Genomic DNA, 21,816 nt, shown 5'->3' with positions numbered 1-21,816 from the left:
TGTGTGTGTGTGAGAGAGACTGAGAGAATGAAGAACAGGAGATATTCATTGAAAATAAAGATAATGATAATGTTTATGGAGACAACAAAGTCAGCTGTGACCTCAGTTGAAGGATCGGGGCCAAACAAATGATTACAAATTGATATATTGAGAAGAAGAACAGAGACATGGTGAGCAATGAGCTTTGCCAAGATTACAGCAAGTGAAAAGGACAAAACCAGGGATTACTCCTAAGTACTCACCCCGCCATATCCGAGTAAATCACAAAAGATCAAAACTCCATGTAGTCATGGCAGTTAACTTGGGGACTTTCTTCTCCTCTTTCAAATCGACAGTCGCAGTAATCTGATAGATATTCAAACACCAAGATTATGAAAATTCAAACATACAACCAAGAATATCAAATTGAAATTGACTTTCTTCTCCTCTTTCAAATCGACAGTCGCAGTAATCCGATAGATATTCAAAGACCAAGATTATGAAAATTCAAACATATAACCATAAATTTCAAACTCTGAAGATTTCAAGCAGCGGAGTGCTCTGTTCTTTCTTTATGATCAATGATAGCCCAACTGCTAATTGTATCCCATTCATTTGAGCAGTCAAAAGTGGAGCAGGTTTCAGAATTCACAACATGGACAACAGATAAAGCATTGAAAATAAGCATTATTCCAAAATAAAAACTTAAAAAATACCAATAAAAAAAATCAGCAATTACGAAAATTGTTCACGTTTCATAAATCATCAATATAAACAAAGACAGAAAGATCAAGATAAGATTTATTTCAAAATAATCACTTAAAAGCATACCGATAAAACATTGAGCAATGAAGAGAACTAACCAGGTTTCACAACTCATTAACATGGACAAGACATAGAAAGATTGAAATAAGCATTATTCCAAAAGAATTACCGAACGATTGCTGATAAAACTATTAAAGAAATATATATATATATATATATATATATATAGAGAGAGAGAGAGAGAGAGAGAGAGAGAGAGAGAGCCCCCAAAATGAAGGAAAACCTCATAAAACTTGCTACTGTCCATCTTTTCTCACCTCTGGTTTATTACTGCCAACGTATTGTGTAGAAATCCTCTAGCAAATTAAAGGTACACTGGTCCATCGACCATGTGGTGCATGGGCATGCACAATTAACGACACCAACAAACTTAAGAATTTCTAATTATGATCAATTCAATGCTTTCAACTTAACATATTTTAAAAAATTGTAATTATATTTGGTGTTTATAGTGAAACTAAATAAATTGTTCTTTAAAAAGGATTTTCTCTTTTAATGTCGTTTTTTCCTCTTCTTTTTTTTTTTTTTTCAAGATTTGTGACTCTCTCACTAAGAATTTTCCATTGCTTACTTTATTATCTACTAGTTTAATGGGGCACCTTTCTATGATGTTTGTAGAACCAAATGTTAAATCCCGCACTCCTGATTGATGTGATTTTTTTTTTTTTTTTCTGTAGAATCATTCCTATGTTTTAATGAAAAGTAACAAACCAATTTCTATTAAAAAAGGACACCTTCTTAAAATAGAATTCTTAAAGAATTTGCACTATCTATCTTCAACATTTGAAAAATCTGGAATGGTTGTGAATAAATTAAAAAGAAAAACGAAAGGCTATTATTGGTTATTGATATAGAGAAATGGACATCCTAAAAAAATTAGTATGTCTAATTGAGATTAGGAACTTAGGTCTTGCTGCTAATTGGGTTCTGTTAACCTGACCAGGCTCCGGGTTTGGCCTCTAAAAGTAGATCCGCTGAGTCAGGTCCTGTCCCACCAGGACCTCTCCAGGTCAGGGTTCGGGTATACGCACACACATGAGAGCGCGCGCACATGTCAGACCCGGTTTCGTGCCAGCCCTGACGCACTAAGCACCTATCCGAATTGCCTGCATACTCAAGAACATACTAAAGCTCCCACTGCACTTTACATAATTAATGTACATAGTTTACGACAGTTACATAATTGAAAGCTGTCACAGCTTAACCAAAAGAACAAGCAGCAAAGCTATCATATAGCTCTTTTAAATTATGATTTTCGCTATACAAAATTTTTCATGGAAAATTTGAGAGTATTCACTTGGTATTGTTCACCTGCTTGAAATGAATCTATAAATCTCTCCATTCATGGCTTCAACCCAATTATTTCACGAGTCTCTTTTTCTTTCTTAGGTCATTTTCTCACAAGTTTCTGGTCCTCTAACTTTGCAGAGCTCAGATATAAATCTAATGAGGTGCATATTGTGGAAAGCAAACTCCTTAGGAAGTATACAGTACACCAAGAGCATGGGTTTTCTGTTATAAGGGCACATCCTGTGCCCATTCCCCTACACAACAGTTGACATGAACCATGATGGGGTGAATGTCTGTCATCAGGAATCATGGTTCATCTCCACCACCGATCTTTCAGCATAGGAAAAAGCATTCTACGATCAATGCTTTCTTTCACTATCCCATTGGAGGATAGCATGCAGGGTATTAGATCCTTGATTATTTATTGCAATAATAATTAAAATTTAACAGCACATCACATCCAAAATTGTTAAGTGGGGGTAGGAGGAAAATTATGCTTGAAACCACAAGAGAATCAATAGAAAGCAAACATACAAATATGAAAGATATCAAAAATCAGAATTCAGATATGAGAAACTTGGAGGCAAATCCAGCAGCGGTAACTAAAGATTTTTATAGGCTGCTTATAGCAATAACAAATATGAGTATTGAATTTTATACTGTAAAAGAAAAGCTCCAAATCATTGTCCTAACATAAGATCCAAGGGCTTCTACTGAGCATTGGGACTGCAAACGTGTGCTAATTAACTACCTAAAAGAAACAAACCAGTAAACTCACAAATGACAAGAAAGGAAAATGAGATACCAGCAGTTATAAATGAGACACCAGCAGTTTTTAATTCCAGGCATCCACTCACTAAGTGAGTGTGCACATCTTTTTGAAGACTTGCGGAGATCCTAGAGTTTGTATCAGACTCAGAAAGAATCACAACCAAGAGGCACTGATGATCTTAACTATAATCTAGGTGTATCAATAAGAAGATGGCGAGTGCCTTACAAATTAATCAACAAACTAATTGCAAAAGCAATACCATGCCTAATGAGAGACAAATCAAGCTTCTAATAAGACGCCTATATATTGTGAACCTCCATCAACTCTTGCCTTGATTTGCCCACATCCAAAACTTGGTTCTTTTAAAGTTGAAAACAGGACCCCACTTTCTAAGAAATCACCGGATTGAGCAAGATTATATAGAACTGTTAGGATCAATTTTCCACAAATTTAAATAAGTTTATTGATGCCAAAGGGAGAAAAAATAGCCTTCACATTAGTGCTACTGTAGGAAATATCATCATATGAGCCCTATCCCAACTATTTGGGGCTAGTGTAGCAGATATAATTCCTCAAATTGTAGCCCACAATTTTGTGAAACACCTTCAGAAACGAACCACGTTTGAACCTTTCAACATAACTTCATCGTCTTAATTTGCAACCCATTTGCAACTAATAGCCTTAGCTCCCATTAATACAATGAATCAGCAATTCTAAGCGCAACATTTTCTGAAACACGACTCGAATCATCAGTTGATTCTATAATGTTCAAGAAATCTAAAGAATTGATTTTATAACATTCTTCTCATCTCATCTTTTTACTTCTAACTTAATATAACCAATTGCTTCACCATACATAAGAACTTTAGCTGCTTAGCATCTTTTAGACCAACTGAAAAGACTTGAACTTGAAATTTGCATAATAAACATACTTAAACTTGAAATTTGCATAATAAACATACTTAAACTTGAAATTTGCATAATAAACATACATAGCTACCCTAGACTTGAAATATGCAAAATAAACATCCTTCAAGAAAATAAAAACATAATGGCTTCCTTTTTTTTTTTCGAGAATTTTAACATTGTATTGAGTATAACATATAAACTGATACGAAATTTGGTCCCAAAAGAATGGGGGCTGTATACATCCGAGAAATGAGGCTCCCCTTGGGGGAGCTCTATACAAAAAAGGGAGTGTTGAAGGGGTTGGACACTCCTTCAGTTGGACAGGATGACTGAGGTTGCAAAAAGTTACTAAGTCATTTGAGTATTAGCACCTTCTTTAGCGAGTGTGTCTGCGTGTGAATTTACTTTTGCGCCAAACATGTTTCCAAGAAGTCGAAAGGCCCAATCACAGATGCGCAATTTCTTCGAAGATGTTTGCTAGAGCCCAATGGTAGGGGGTGGAGGAAGAGGTGCTGCGAAGGACATTGTGCGAATCACCTTCGATGATGAGGGTATAGGACAACTATGATAAAAAAGTCTAAGGCCTTTGAGGAGAGCAAGAGCTTCCACCGTTTGGGAGAATGACAGACTTAGGCCAAGGGTAGGACTGGAGGGAGGAAAATAGCCAGGGGATGGATTGGGGAGTAACCCATTGCCAGTGAAAGAGGCAAAGAAGGCGACTCCAGAGTAGGGAGGCAACGGGACAGTGAATGAATAGGTGTTCGTTGGATTCCTCAGCCTCGAAACACATGGTGCATCGGTTAGGAAGGGGTAGGCCTCTTCTCTGTAAATGGTCAACCGTGAGAACCCTTTGGTGGAGGGCAATCCAATTGAAAAACTAGATCCTATGGGGCACGAGGGGAAACCAAATCATGGCAAAAACAGAAGTGGGGTTTAAGGGAAAGGTAGGAGGTTGGGTAAGCTTGCAGTAAAAGGATGATACCAAAAAGAAGCCAGAGCGAGGGGCACCAGATGAGCCTATCCTCGCCCAGGATGGGGATGAAGGAGGAATTTCGATGTCTGAAGGGCACCTCCTCAAGGTAAGGCTCCACACGCACTTGTGTTCTAGGATATGGAATACTTCAGCAACCATTCCTGCCTATTGACTGTGAGAAGAAAGTGGGAAGGGAAGAGATTCATTAAGAGTGAGGGTCCAAACCATTGTTCGGACCAAAATTTGGTTCTAGTGCCAACCCAAGCTAAAATGCGAGTGCTCTGTTTGAACACCTTGAGGGTGCTCAGGAGGGTGAGCCATACGCCTGAGCCTTGCTGTAAGCCCTGGAGGGAGGTTGCCAGGAGGAAGGTTGGAGGTGGTATTTTTGATGTAGAACCAGCTGCCACAGGTGATTGGATTAGCACCACCACCGTTTGCCCAAGAGCGCGATATTGTTAATTTTGAGCTTTCAGATGCCGAGGCTCCCAAGATAGCGAGGTGAGCATACTTTGTCCCAAGCTAAAAGGTGGATAGGTAGATTCTGCATCCATCGCTATCCCCCTCCCAAAGAAACTTCTTCATCAGGTGGTTTAGCCAGTTAAGAACAGTTGTTGGCATTCTGTACAGGGACATTTGGTAGATTCGGATGCTGGATAGGGAGGCTCTACTGGGCGGGGAAAGGAAACGGCCTTTCCAAGTAGCAAGCCAGCGCTCAAATTTATCGATAATGTACGCCCAAGAGCTAAGCTAAGGTTTGCCAATGCAGAAGGGAGTCTGAGATAAGATGAGGGAAGGCTATCCATACTGTAGCCCCAACTCTTGGCCAATGATTGGGTTACGTGGGGGTCGAGCGCCACCCCTATCATCTTTGATTTACCTATATTAATCTTGTAGCCCATTCAAAACATTTAAGGAACAGGAAGAGAGTATCGGTTTCTTGGGGCAAAGCATTACAGAACACCAATGTGTCGTTGGCATATTGTAAGGGTGAAATGGTAAGGTCATGAGTGCCGCACTTAAACTAGTGGAGTAGGCCCTTGCTAAAAAGCCAGAAGATGGAGCGACTAAAGACTTTCGCTACAACGGCAAAGAGGAATGGGGAGAGTGGGTCACCCTGGCATAGACCCCTAGAAGATGGGATGAAACCCCTGGGGAACCGTTGGCCGCCTGAGTATTTCCTCTTTTGAGAAAGGTAGTTCCAGCCATTTGCCTTCTCGAGGGGGGAGAGTCAAGAAAGAAGGATTACCCATGGTGGGCTTGGGCCCAGAAGGGGCAGCGAAGAGCTTTTGAACGAACTCGATATCGCTTTTTCGACCTCGGCAAGGTGTTCGGAGATGGAATTCTCCACTTCACGTCTTTCTTCTAATTACGATCAGGGTAACATAGATCAAGATTGTTGTCAGACCATTAGCAGGTGACTAGGTGCAATCAATCAGATAACTAATCTTTCCACCTAATAAATTGTCTTATTATTAGGTGCCCCCCCCCCCCCCCAAAAACCCAAAAAAAACAAAAAACACACACACATACACACACACACACACACACACACAAAAAAAAAAAACCCACAAAAATACTTCTTAAACCCCCAAAACTGGCACCTAACCCCCAACCCAAGAAAAAACAAATAAAAAAGTTAAGTTTTTCAAACTAAAATACCCCCACTTTTTTAACCAAAGTTTCTCTCTCTTGTCTAAAGACCTCAAATGACAATACGCAATTTCTCTCTCGAACCCGGTCTGGCACACTTCGTGCGAGACCAGCTTCTGCTACCCAAGAAGCCGGTCCAGCACACAGTGCCAAACTAACGTTTGGCCCCCAAGAAGCCAGTCCGGCACAAAGTGTTTATCCATCCCCTTCATTTTTTATATTATTTTTAAAAAATATAAAATCTATATAAAAAGTGGATTGATAAATCCAATTGAGTTGAAAATATATTATAAGTTGAAAATTTATTTAAGTGATATCATTAATTCATATAAAGATCAAGTATATACTATAATTATTTTTAACTATAAGTATTTTTAATCACAAATTCAATACCTTTAGTCATTTATATTTTCAATTTTCTATTGGTTAAATTAGTAATTTTGCCACCCACATTCCTGAAAATCAAAGTAATTACAAAAAAAGTGAGTGACCAAATTATTATTTTAAGTAAAATGTTAAACTTTAAATATTTGTATTTATAATATCATCTCAAAAATATAATCAGGAAATTTACTTCTTTTATTTTAATTTTTTTGTGATCCATGAATAATGATAACTATTATGTGGGTAGACATAGTAGTATACATTTTTTTGTACAGTTTAGTAGTAGAAAGACATTCTAAATCCGAAAACCTAGAATTTATGTAAAAAATTCAGAAAAAAAAAATTCCTAAAACTTTTCTGTCAAATATTTTCTTAAGCACAAATAAAAATAACAACATCTCACAACCGATAACTCAAAAGTATGTGCAGAGCACATGCCCTTCGCTAGTTTATTGAAATAGAATAGCAACCATTTGCACCGTCCATTTATTTTGACAATGCAGATTTTGCATAAAGCTCGACATGAGAAATTGGGGCTTCTTGTGCGGCTTCTCATGCCCAGTTACCTCTTTTGTTTCGTCTCTGATACTCCAGTTTTCTCTCTAACCTCTCTCTCAAACTTCTCTCACCAAACCGACGAAACTAAGGAGAAGAGGAAGAAACTGGTCGGAGAACAAGAGCACTAGCCCAAGATGCAACCATGAGGATCATCCCTATTTTTTCTGCAACTTCATCACTATCCATCAAATTCCTCTATCTAAGAAAATTCATGGTCTTCAAAATGGCGGACACCTCTTCTGAGTCGTCTTCTACACCCAAGAATCCAACCCACTCTGAGAACACACAAGCCTCACTCTGAGGGCCAGTTTGATGACTAGAACGTAAACATTCCCTAGAAATTGGAAGTTCTTCTTTCATGGGAATTGGAATTAACATTCTAGAACTGGCAATTGCTTTGTTTGATAACCTGTCTGGAATTTTAAAGAAGTCCGAAAACTTGTTTTTGATTGAGCCTGGAAGTCTGGAAATCTGGAGATCTGTGAATAAGCCAGTTATAACTGTCTGTTCATTTTTTTTTTTTTTTAGTGAGCATCCATGAGCTCCTTTGCCACAACAACTATATTTTGGAAATGGTTTCCACTCCCAAACTAATCGCACCCAAATGAGGTATGTCATTTTCAAAGGATTCACATTCTCCATATTGAATCAACAGAAGTATCCAAATTAATCAGAGAAACCATAAAAATACCCCATTCTTCTCTCGAAATACAAACTGATACACAAAAGGCGAAGTCAATAGTTGGGGCTAGCAGTGTTGCAGTTGAGAAAACAGAAAGCATTTTACCATAAAGCCCAAGAAAACAGGCTGCAGTCATCAGTCTGATCCCAAAATTCATGATAACTCATCAAAATAAAGCCAAACAAAAGCTGCTTGAGTAAACCAACAATGGTAACAACATCCATATGTGGCAACACCTTTGTTTAGTACATGTTTGAGCTATGACAGAAGAAACAATTCTATTCAAACATTAATACTGAAGACAGATACCCATAGTAACTGAAAAAAAGACTTGGTAAGTAAAAAGAATTCTTTTTTTCTTGAGGAAAAGTAAGTAAAAATAATTACAACATGAGATCACATGGTTGACGTAAAAAGTCAGTCATGCAAGGCAGAATAAATGCTTAGTAAATCTCATCTAGTTACTGCCACTGAGAGGGGGGGGAAAGCGAGAGACTCAGAAAAATCCAATTCTCCCATAACCCAACTTCCCATTCTTCAAATAACAAGAGATGGCTCCTCAAATAAAAGAGATGGCATTCCAAGAAGCCACAGTCCTAAAAGACATCTAATCAAAGAGAGCTCGAGCCTCTGATAAAAAAACACTCAATTCATCGAATCAGAGAATTACAACATGAAAGCATATGGTTGATGTAAAAAGCCAAAATTATGGGAGAGAATAAATGCCTAGTAAACCTCATCCAGTTACTGCCACCGAGAGAGAGAGAGAGAGAGAGAGAGAGAGAGAGAGAGAGAGAGAGAGACAGCCTCTGAAAAACCCAATTCTCCCATAACCTAACTCCCCATTCTTCAAATAACATGCGATCATGGCATTCCAAGAAGCCACAGTCCTGTAAGGCATCAAGTCAAAGAGAGCTTGAGCCTCCGATAAACATAATACCCAATTCTCCCATCACCGCTGATAAGAGTGTTATATGAGACTGCATCGCTCTCTGGTAAAGCTTCAAAACTTTTCTGACTTTTCTAAGCTCACCTTGGCAAAACCATAGATCACTGGGTTCAAAGAGACTAATCTCTATGAGGCCTTTTATGAAACAATTTCCGAGCCTCCAATAACTCCATGGCTTGAACATAAACCACGAGCATCGAGTTCGAGGTCATTGTGGTCTGGAATGTAACGCCATTAAAGAGCAGGCGAGCCCTCGTGATCCGGCCTGTGCATGTGAGCTCTGTAATGGCTTTGTTTAGAGAAAGAACAGTGGGTTTCACAGTTCTGAGAACTATTGATAGAGAGCTCATCTCTCTGTGATCGTGTCATGGCCATGGATTTTCTCACTCTAGAACTATTACTACAACTGGGGACAGCACCATGAACCCAGTTTTGAAATTTCCAGAGTGAACTGTTGAAACAACGGGGAGTTTGTTTTTAGGAAGGAGGGAGGGAGGGAGGGAGGGGGAGATGAGAGAGAGAGAGGAGGGACCCGGAGGGGGTAGGGGGAGACAGAGAGAGAGAGAGAAGAGAGATACTTGGTTGGGAAAAATTGGTTGCTAAGGCCATACCCTCTGTCAAACCATAAGTGCCCATATCTCTTCTCCCTACTTCCATCCATGTCCTTTTGGGCCTTCCCCTTGCCTTTTTACACCCTAACCGGTGTTGTTCTGTGTCGGAATTGCAAACCACCTAAATCTACTTTCCCTCATCTCATCGCCTCTGGGAGCTACCTCTAAAGTTCCCTTAGATGTATGCATTCTATATTCTATCCTTTATTGTCTTGCCACTCATCCATCTCGACATTCTCATCTCAGTCACACTTATTTATAGCACGTAAACTACTCCCTCGCTCAAAGGACCTACTTGGGAGGATTTTTTCAATCTGAATTTTGGTAACCGGCTTAGAATCACTAGATGATTATTCTCAAAATAAATGGATAGTATACTCCCAAGGGAGTAGAATATCTTTTGGCTTCATATAAACCTAAAAGAGCTTTAGCATAGAGACAATTGTGAGCAAATAAGTTCTTAAAATTCCCAATAGAAAAGCACAAATCCATCAGCAATGGACATAACAGACTGGTTGGGACTCAACCCTTTGCAGAACCGATTAGCTTGTGTGAGTCTGAGTCTACTTTCCTAAGTTTTGCCCAAGCCAGGAAAAAAGGACCGACAAAATGTAAAATCGCAAAAAAAAAAAATTGTGAACAATACAAAAAATAAGAAAAATATAAAAATTATCCAAACAAATACAGAACATGGAATAAGACAAAAAATTGTTGCTATTGGCTTGAAAATATAGAAAATCTGATAAATGAATAACAAATAGAAAAATAGAATAAATGAAAAAATAAAGTATATACAAAATTCTTTCAGTTAAAATCGAGTCTATGGTTCGATCAATAACACAAAAATAAACTCAAGAATAAAATTTCATCAAATTTCGACCACCAATTGCGAAGAAATTGAAATTTAAAAATGGGTAAAAAACTTGGAGGAACTTTTTGGTATTAAAAAACTATCAAATCTCTTGCAAGTCAACCCAGGCAAGTTTTCAAAAACTGGTCGAAACCACTATGCTATCAAGTAGAACCCCTGGAAAAAAGGTTCACATAGGCATGTATCTCATCATTAGGCAAGTACAGACAGTACCTTTAACCATGCTCCTAGCATGCCCGAAAGCAGTGGCTAATAACAACCTATTTCCTTGCATATGAAACAACTTGGTCTAGTTAGTGCTCACACCACCTCCACACCATCTCACACACCACAGAATGGCACTATCCTCTAAGGAAGTATAAAAGATATTAGCAAGTACCATGATGGAAACTACCTTGAAAAGTCAGGGATCTTACAGGAGAAATCAGACCACCCAGCACTGTACACTAGCCTTAAATGAGAACTCCCACCACCTTATATAATTAGCCCTCTCAACTCATGCATTCATGAATATATTTTCACATGGTATCCCCTTTTAGGCAATAAAGATCCATAAATCTTCAATGCAACAGGCTGACTGACTTACTGCAACTCGATTTTATCAAGAAGAATAAGCTCAACCACGATCGAAATGGGCAAAAAGAATTTACCATCACGGAACAGTCAAATAAATTCTTCTTCCACATTTCAGGCGAAAAAAAATTCCTTCACGAAAAGAAAACCACCTTGATTGTCCAAAAGAAAGAAAAAAAAGGAGGGGGGGGGAACCAACAGATATTAGAGACAGTTAAAAACAGACACAAAAAATGATAAAGCCCAAACTATGAAAACATCGACCACCATTTAAAAAACCAACCAAATGTCATCTGTGATTGGAAGGAGATGGCTCGTAACATACTGCAACATAAAATAATCTATATGTTCCTAAATTGGATTCTATATCACTCTTTACAAATGGGTTAGTTCTCTTTCTTTCTGATGAATTGAAACCATCTCATAATTCAGTGTGGTTACCTACTTATCCATTAAGGACAGAGGCTGGAGTCCCAGAAAAATCTAAGAGTTTCCGCTTTTTATACCTCAATACTCATTATTCTCTAAGAATAACCTTATTACATTATCACAAAGTTCCAAATACGAGTATCGAAAACAGCCAATCCTAATCGCATGATGACTACCTTCCTTTACAACTACTGACCGACATACATTGCTCATTTCCTTTTCCTTTGATAAGGAATACATGGCTCATTTCCTATATTCCACAAATCACTCCATGGATTTTTTACATAGCCATGTATAGTCACAAACACATTGAATACATATATAAAGATTAAATTAAATGAATATCACAAAAACACAAATAAATGCAAAAGAATTAAAAAATCTATGCAATTTTCAGAACAAAGACACATTAAAAAAAAAAAAAAATTTAGGATGAGAAATATGTCAAATTGCTTACCTTGAAAGAACCAGTATCCTTAGCAGCTCGAGCATAATCCAACTGGAAAATTTGTTTTGAGGCCCCATATGAAGCTTTCAAAGTATCGGTACTAAAGACCTTATGAGACAAAGCGAAATCAAACCCCTCATCAAAATCATATCCTAACTCGAAACCACGAGCACCTCCTCCATGATTGTACTTGTACCTCACTTTCGTGTTCATGTTCCCGAAATTGTAACTCCCAGAGAGCGTATTATCGGGATCAAAAGCGAGAGAAGCACTGAATAAGGTGGAGTTCTTCTTGACCTTATGGGTATAGTTGATCTTTAATGGTGTTTGGTTCACCTTAATGGCGTTCATGAATTGAAAAGTCATATCCTAACAAAACCCATCACCAAAAAAGGAGGAATAAACAATTCAGGGTCATAAAAGAGCTCTAAAAAGAGAAACTCATAATTAGGGAAAAATGTCAAAAAAAAAATAAAATTCTAATCAACAATGCACAACCATAAGAGGGAGAGGGAGAGAGAGAGAGGACGAGGAGGGGGCGGAGGAGAGAGAGGGAGCCAAAACCAGAAATGGGGGTTTTGAATTGGGGTGAACCTGTAATAGAGAGAGAGAGAGAGAGAGAGAGAGAGAGAGAGAGAGAGAAAATCTATAAATAAAGGTTTTGGATCGGAGCGAATTCAGATAGAGGAGGAGATGAAAAAAAACCATAAATGGGGTTTTTGGATTTTGGATTTTGGATTCAACTTATTAGACGGAGAGACGGAGAAACTAAGAATCAGGGTATTGGGGTGAACCTGTTAGAGCACGAACCCCAGAAACAGAGTGTTGGGGGTTAGAGAGAGAGAGAGAGAGCAGAACAGGATATTGGGCCCAACCTCATCAGGCACGCTATAATCAAGGATGAAGGAGCCAGGCTTCTCTACTGAAAAATTGAGCCCCTCGAGCTTGGGGCCATTGGTGAAGGTGCTGTCCCTGCATGAGGCCCTGAACCTCAGCTCCCCTGCTTTCATGGCGATTGTTGCCGTCGAACTGCTGAGCTTGGTCTCATACCGTCCCTCTAAACTTGCCTGCATCTTGATTGCTTGCAAGGGGAGACCAATCTAGAGAGAGAAAGTAATGGAGCAAGAAATAGGAAAGGAATATAGAAAGAAAGAGGAGACCAGAATAGAGAAACGAAAAAAATGAAGAGTGAGAAAGAAGAGCGGAAGGAAGAGAGCAGAAGGAAACAAAGGGTTTTTGAAGCTTCTCCCCTCTCTCTCTCTCTCTACTTTCTTCTTTCTCTACAACTGGACTTACTGCGACGACTGTCGCCTGGGATTTATCAGTTCCGCCGATCTTTGGAAGAATTTCGAAACTTAATGACCATCTTGCCCCTCTCATATACCTACATTAATGACAATTTTAAGGAAAATTACAACCATCTACTCTCGGTATAGGGCGGTAACAATTGCTCTCAATGAAATAGGGTAGCTCTATTTATTCTACTTACCAAGTTCAAATTTCAAAAAAAAAAAAATGTAGAATTTTGTGGTACATCTAAACTATCAAATTTTACATTAGACGATGGTGAGTAATTGTCGTTACTTTGTATCAAAGATAAATGGTTTCTTGTATACACTCTCCAAATTTAAACCTTCCTTTTTTTCACAAATCTTCAACCGTATCAAATGTAAATGGTTTCTTGTACACACTCTCGAAATTTAGACCTTCCTTTTTTTCACAAATCTTCAACAATCTACGGTCGCATCTAAAAGCCATCGGCATAAGAGAGTCCAGGGATGGTAATGGGATGGGTTGGATCGGCTATGGTCCAGCCATGGAAAAAATTGATATGGGATATGGACCCAAACCTGAAAATATAGTATGGGACTTAGACTTTGACCTAAAATATAGTGTGAGACCCAGGCTCCGACCTGGACCTGATTGAAAATTAAAATATCGATGTATTTAATATTATTTAAAAATATTTTATATATTGGGATCCATAAAATATTACCGGACCCGGATCTAGACCCAGAGCCAAGTAATGTTGGGGTCTAAGATTTGGATCCGGACCCGACCTTTTGGGTCCAATTTTTGAACTCATACCTAGACTCGGATCGGTTTTACCCTTTTGGTATCTAGTCAGATCCGGATCCATTGTCACCCCTAATTTACAACCTTGTAACAATCTCTTCATAATAAATCGTTCCCTCTCCAAATAACATATAAATTAAACTGTTCTATTTAATAATATGGTTTTTAAATAAATTAATTTATATTTTTTAAGAACTTTGTTGTACGCTCATTATTTTTTATTTTTAGATAAAATTTTTTGGACAATGATGTATTCGCTTGTCTATTCCTTTTGTTATCAAAATTTCAAATGTTTATAGACCACCTTTTATATTTTAATTTAACAACTACGGTTACAAATATATTTTGAAGTCATTATACGGTTTTTGACACAAAAACTACATCTCCCAATAAAATTTAGAAGTGTGCCTTACTTCTACATTAAAGGGGGGCGCCTTATACAAACATCTCCCTTTAATTATCACTTAGGTGTACAATGAATATCATCATATAAAACGTATAAGGAAAAAAATTTATATAAGGGCGAGGCCTTAAACAATCAAACTAAGGCATACTTGAAAAATTCATTAGAAGAGGTTGTTTCATTGCCCTAAAAATACTCAAATTGATCATCTCAACCTCAAGATGAATTGACATGAAAAAAAAAAAAAAAAGGATTTCAAGTCTAGGAAATAGTGCATCTTGTAATGCAATATTGAATCATCAATTTTTAAGATTTTCAAGTGTTTATAGATCTGCTCGATCTACACTCTTTGTTAAGATTTAAAATTTATAATTCGATAATGAAAATATTTTTTCATTCCATTATAAAGATTTTGAATATTGAAACAACATCTTTCGATACTATTTGAAGATGCACCTTACTTTGATGGTTTAGGGCCTCAGCCTCATACAAACCACTTATATAACTCAGGGAGTATCAAACATCCGTATGTAAGATATATATTGAAAAGGGGACATCTAACAAAAATCTAAAATGAAATAGCATAAAACAATTAAAAAATACCACTTCAAAGTTTTAAATTTTAATATTTTTTATATGATCACCATTGTCTAGATTATAGACCTCATAAATTTGAGTCCCAAAGTCATATTTAAGATGGATTTAGAGTAGAGATGCATATGAATAGATGAGTCCAAACTCATAGAAACTCCACCTGTTATTAGAAGACATCAATTGTATCTCATTGATTGCTAGAAATTAATTAGGGACACGGTTTTGGTGAGTAAGCCAACTCACCACTTATCATGCGGTCTCTTGTCTATCTAACGTTCATATTTAAGATGGATGTCAAACAATGTTTCATCCACTAAAACTTAAACTGGATGATGAAAAAAAGGAGCTAAAAAAATAACATTTATAATTTTTTAAAAAGAAAAATTCCGATCATTCTCATACTCACAAAACACTTTTCTATTAATTAATACTTCATATGTGAGATGTCACCTTTTATATGGATGATGGCACATAATGGGTGACGTCATTCTTCTTTGTAGTTAAAAAATATTTTTAATCTACAAAATTATACTTTAAATATTTTAAATCTACAAAAAATATACTTTAAGTTTGATTAAATACTGAAAATACGTGGACAAAAATCATGCTTTTATGTAGATAAATCGCTAACACTTCATACATCTATTTGTAACCTCAAAGAAAACTATCGTTGTATCAGCGATGAATTTTATCAAGATGTTATATTAAAATTTATTGGAAATTTACTAATAATCATCAAATCCTAAATATATCAAATTACTATGGGAAAATATATAATGAGACCATTTGCCTTTGCACAATATGGTCACAATTAATCTTGACCATTAGATGTCAAATCGGGTGGTGCATTCATTTTATTGATTAAGCTCAAAGTTCAAAATAAGTTTTTTCGAACTTCATGACACACCTAAGCTATCAGATTTCACATCAAATGGTTGTATGTAATTGTGACATCCATGTACAAAAGGCAAATGGTCTCATTGTATACAATTCCAATTATTTTATTATTTTGTTTTTATAGAATGAAGTCTATGAAATTCAATCAAACAAATTCAAGTTATACATAATTGAAGATAAATTCTTAAATAAAAAAAGAAGGAATTAATTTGCAATACATGTAAATTTTAAAGTATCAAATATGGCTTAATAGCTTGAACTTGCATATCCATTTTAAATTTCTACAAATTGCTCCTCAATTTAGGAGACACTTAAAAGTTAAAAGGTGTATTTTTAATCATTTGAGGATCTTTTGTTAAGTTATATAAGGCTTAAAAAGAAATTTAATGGCATCGTTTAGCCCAAAAGAAAAAGAAAAAAAGAAAAAGAAAAAGCAAACAGAGGGAAAGAGGTTTATCAGCCTCAGACAGTGGTTAAACATCGGTCTGGTTCACATTTTAAAAAAAACGTGTGGTTTGAATGAGGCCGAGGCCCTAAACAATTTAAGCAAGGTGAACCTTCAAATGGTGCCGAAATATATTGCTTCAGTATCATAAATTTTTATGATGACCTGAAAATTTATTTTCATCTCTAATTATAAAATTTAAATATTAAAAAATAGTGTAGATCAAGCAGCTTATAAACACTTGAAAAACTTTAAAGTTGACGGTCTAGATAATGCATTACCAAGTGCACTATTTCCAAGACTCGAAATCTATCTTTTCTCATGTCCATAAATCTTGGGGTCAAGATAATCGAATTGAAGGTTGTTCAGCATTGAAACAATATGTTATTGTGAATTTTTGAGGTGCGCTTTAATTTGATTGTTTAGGACCTCGGACTTTATATAAACTTTTTCCTTGAAAATATTTCTTATTTTAAGCGGATGTTTCATTTTTCAATAAATTTTGGCCAGAGCAACGGCTTCATTTTATCCATTTTTTTGGGGCAAATTTCGTTTTTGGGTGGTCCAAAGAGTCCTAAATGATAATGGTTATCACCCTACTAGCGTTAACAGGTTTTAGCATGTTCTGAGTATTTTCAAGATTAACTATATGAGTTTTTATCGTTTTAAATTACCTAAAGAATATGAGTTTTTAGCGTTTTAAATTAGGTATAGATTGATTATATGCCCCTAGGGGAGCATATCATCCATTTACTCCCTCATGTACAGGCCTACGTAGAAGTGCTTATAAGTCCCCAAAATTAATGCATTCACCTTAGCGGGTTAACATTACAAAGAAAATAAAAATTAAAAAAAGGGAAAGAAATTAAAGAAGGGGTTAAAACCCATTACAATATTACTAAAGGTTCAAAAGATTACAAGTAGCACTTGAAGGGAGTGTTTTTTATTTTCAATATCTATAAATTATTATATCCTATAAAAAATTAAAAACTTCCATATTACCTCTATTCAGTGTTGGGAAGCCATAACAATTAAAGATACTTAGTAAGTACCCCTAAATAAGTACTACATTCAATTAACGCTTATTTGGGGGGACTAATTGTTTTGGCTTCCAAACAGAATAAGAACAACTTGATAATTTTTTAACATTGTTTTAGAATGTATCCAATGGATTTAGAAATTAAAAAGATAACCTCAATTGCAATTTGTAATATTTTGACCATACTTTGAGGGGTTTCAACTCTTTTTTGGTATTTACCCAAAAAATAAAAGAAAAACAGATGTATGCCTAAAGAAAATAATATCCTTGGATCGAACATAGATGATGCAAATTTTTTACTGTGAAACCTAGGTGTTTAGGAAATCAAAATTTCAAATTCGTTTTTAAAACACTTATTTCGGAATTCCAAAGTCAATCCCAAAATCCCGGAGAAAAAAAATAAAAATAAAAATAAAAATTCCCAAGTAGCCATTTTGTCTTAGGGAGTAAATGTATAGTATATGCTCCTATAGAAGTACGCCATGCACAGCCTTTTAAATTTCTAATTTCATCGTCCTTATTATGTAGCAGGTACCATATTATGTGTGAACTTTGCATCTTAACCATTCATTCCAAAATACAAAGGACAAATGATAGTGCCTAGTAGGTAACTTGAGTGGTGTCTACAATCATCCGTTACAGAAATGGAGGGTTAAGATCCAATATAATATATAGTCTCTAGTATCTCTAGGACTTTTAATTTTTAGGGATGTAACTCCTCAACCTGAGCCTTGAAACAAAAGAAAAAAAAAGTAAGCTCTTGAAAAATAAGAAGCCATCCAAATTTAGATGATGGTAGGGTTGAGAATTTAGTCGGTTTGGATCTGAAACTCGAATTTCATACCTTATCTGGATTTGGGTATGGATCCAAGATTTGGATCTATGGGTTGGATTCTGATACAAAATTTGGATCTAAATAATAATTTGGATAGATACGAGTATAGGTGGATCAGACCCAGATATTAAAATAGTATATTATTTTATATATACATATATTATATAATTTTTTTTGTTATACGCTATTTTATAAATATAAAATAATTTTTTGGATCCGACCGAGTTTCTATCCGGATCTAGATTTCGATGAATATTTTTCATATCCAAGTCCATATTTCATGTATATTTTTCGGAACCGAATATGGATCCAGATCCCATGTATATTTTTTGGATCTGAATCCAGATCCCAATGGATCCGAATGCGATCTGACCCATTCTCAGTCCTAGATGATGAGAGCAATTGGTTTAGGATCTCATAACCCAAATTTATTCTTTTGAAAATTTATACATTGATTATAAATGGATCCCAAAAGAAAATCCTCGAAAATTACTCTCTTGTCAATGGGAGTAGTTGTTTTGTGAGTGTGAGCTACATACTCTCGAATCTCATTACTATCTTTACTCTCTTTTCCTACTAAATGACCAATATGCCCCTTGACCATTCAATTAGTTAACATTATTAATCTTATTTTCCAAGAATAAACCAGCCTTTCTACTACATTACTTAAAGGATTGTATACTATACGACTATTTACTTCTCGTACAAGGAGTTCACAGTCAATATTATCTATCGGATGTGAAATCCGACGCAATAAAATTCGTCACAATATTCAAAAAAAAATTTAGTTTGGACTTTGTATCCAACCACTTATATATCCCTAACCTCTCAATTCCACATCTAGCGGCCAATAATAACCGTGATCTCTTTGTAGTAAAAGTAAGTGCTCTTATTGTATGCATTTCCATTACTTATTCATGTTTCGTGAGTTAACATTCCAATGCAAAAGGTTATAGATTAAAGTGTTTATACAAAAAGAGGAAGCAACCTTATACTATTGAAGTACGGTACACCTCAAAACTATATCGAAAATGTAGTTTCGGTGCCGTAAAACCTTGCAATGAAATGAAAATCTATTGTCGTCCCCAATTATGAAATTTAAAATTTCATAAATAGTGACGATCAAGCAAGTATATAAACACTTGAAAATCTTGAAAATAGACGGTCTAGATAATGTGTTAGAAGATGAACTATTTTTACGACTAGGAATATTATTTTTCATGTTTATGAATCTCGAGGTCGAGATGATTGTTTTGAGGGTTTTCTAGCATAAGAACAACTTTTTCTTATGGGTTTTTAGGTGTACTGTACCAGTATAAGGTGGATACCTTATATAAACTTTTCCCTTGTAAGATTGATATACTTTGTGCCTACCTTCTTCTTTCAAGCAAGGAACTCTTTGGTCTTAAGCATCCCTCTTTGAAGCATGCTCCTAATTACCTTGGAGAGGTCCACAAAACATTTTTCCTGAAAGAGAAAAACACAAAAATCCTATAGCATGTATATTGTGGTCCTACAGGAGCAGAATATCTATTCAAGCAGATGACCTATTTAGGATTTTTTTTTTATCTGAATTTTTCTAGTTTGACAATAACCATATGAACTTTTTTCTAGGAAAAAGATATTTGAAAGTATAGAAATGACTACATCGGACTGTCCAAAATTATGCAGTCCACGTGCAAATTTGTGATTAAATTTTCTTCTTTCACGCACATTACACTATGCCTATTTAAGTAGGTTTTTTCATTAGGTTGAGCATGTTATATCTTTGAAATTTGAAATCATCATCATCATCCGAGCATTATCCCAACTATTTGTGGTCGGCATCTTTGAAATTTAAAATAAATCCTAAAAGTACTCCTGACTCGAGAGCATATAAATCCTAAAAGTACTACCAGAAGGAACACTTACCTTTACCCCCACAGGAGCACATAATTTTTTAACCTAACTGTTGTACGCTTCCTTTTGTTTATTATTTTCGTTTTATAAGTATTTCATATATAGATGTTGTTGTTACTGCTTAAACCCCATTGTTGGGCATGATAGGAAGACAGAGAACCCATTAGAACATTTTTATTCGCATTTTCCCATTGAAATTTGTGAATGTATAGGACGAGACTTTTTCTATTTTCATATAAAGTTACAATAATCATCTGAAGCTGTTAGTTGTTATAAAATTAGACTTGAGTGTGTTTTTTCTCTGCATAGCCTGAGAATTTTTTTTTCAGAATTCAAACACGATCAACACTATATTCCTTGCCACCATATTTCATATTAGATGGGTAACCTACATTCCTTGCCTCCAGATTTCATCTTAGATGGGTAAAGGTTATTTTAGCATTTTTCACTTAAGATAAATGGTCTTATTGTAAGCTCTCCCTTAACAATGAATATAATATAAGTGCACATGAGAGTGTTTTGGTTCAACCTAGACCTCTAACTCAACCAGAATGCATTGAGAAACCCGACCAGACCGAGTGCAAACCCCATCCCCTACCGAGTCCAACCTAGATCGGGGCCTAAAAGGACCTTAACCTAGGTTGGGTTATGTTATATTATAATTATATAATAATATTATATTACAGGGTATACTATGTAATATACTATTTTATATGTATCCAGTTGGGCTAGCTTGGGTCCACCTGAAGCTTGACCCGAACAATCTACGTAGTTTAAAGATTGACCCAGATCTAGATCAATGATGAATCGACCCATAACCAGACCCAAACTGACCTGCTTGGTAGAGAAAAGGAGCCAGACCTGGACCTCAATCGGGTCAACAATCTCCTTGGCCATGGACAATTAGTAGGCTTAGTTGGATAGTTGGACACTAGATTGGTTCCAAAAATAGAATCATGCGATTGAAATGGCGCATGAAAATAAATAAACAAAAAAGAAAAATAATTTCAAGTAACATGTTTAACTTCATGTTGGGAACTAGGGGTGGCAATGGACTCGGACCCGACCCGGGTTTGGGTATGGGTCCAAATATTGGACCCAGCGGGTAAGATCTGGGTCCAAATATTGGATTTAAACATTAATCTGGTGCGGGTCCATGTAAGCCTTGAGTCGGACCCGGCCTGAAAAGTTTTTTATTTAAATAATATTTAAATAAATATAACTATATATTTTAATTATAATACTTAAATAATGGATGTGGTTTGTATAGAGCCGAGGCTCTAAACAATCAATGTAAAGGCCACCTTCAAATAGTGTTCAAAAATATGGTTTCAATACTGAAAATCTTTGTGATAGCCTTAAAAAATAAATATATCTTCATCTTTAATTATAAAATTTAAAGCTTCAAAATAGTGTAGGTAGAGAATATCTATGAATACTTTAAAATCTTGAAAGCGGTCCAAAAATACATTACAATATGCACTATTTCCAAAACTTGAAATCAATTTTTTTCTCATGTGTATGCATCTTGATGCCGAAATGATCAATTTAAGGATATTTAGCCATCAAAATAACCTCTTCTAGTGATATTTTTGACGTGGGATCTAATTTGATTGTTTAGAGCGTCAGCTCTATATAAACTTTATCCTTAAATAATACATGTATATATTTAACATAATATATATATTTATATATACATATATATACATATGGAAAAGTCTTCTC

General features: G+C 35.9%; 1 protein-coding gene across 1 annotated transcript; it reads right to left on the bottom strand.

The window, feature by feature from the left end:
* Positions 1-28: 28 nt before the first annotated feature.
* LOC18445893 (outer envelope pore 24B-like protein) lies at positions 29-13,197 on the bottom strand. Its single transcript, XM_011629392.3, has 3 exons — positions 12,779-13,197; positions 11,913-12,272; positions 29-345 (listed from the first exon to the last, which is right to left on the bottom strand). Exons 1-3 carry the CDS (start codon positions 12,974-12,976, stop codon positions 262-264), a joined length of 642 nt encoding a protein of 213 aa, XP_011627694.1. The 5' UTR covers positions 12,977-13,197; the 3' UTR covers positions 29-261.
* Between the last annotated feature and the right edge of the window lie 8,619 nt (positions 13,198-21,816).

The sequence above is a fragment of the Amborella trichopoda genome, chromosome 13 (assembly GCF_054954075.1).
Source record: "Amborella trichopoda isolate Santa Cruz 75 chromosome 13, AtrichopodaSantaCruz75HAP2 v2.0, whole genome shotgun sequence".
NCBI lineage: Eukaryota > Viridiplantae > Streptophyta > Magnoliopsida > Amborellales > Amborellaceae > Amborella > Amborella trichopoda.
The sequence above is the reverse complement of the archived record's forward strand: the minus strand, read 5'-3'. Positions and strand labels throughout refer to the sequence as shown.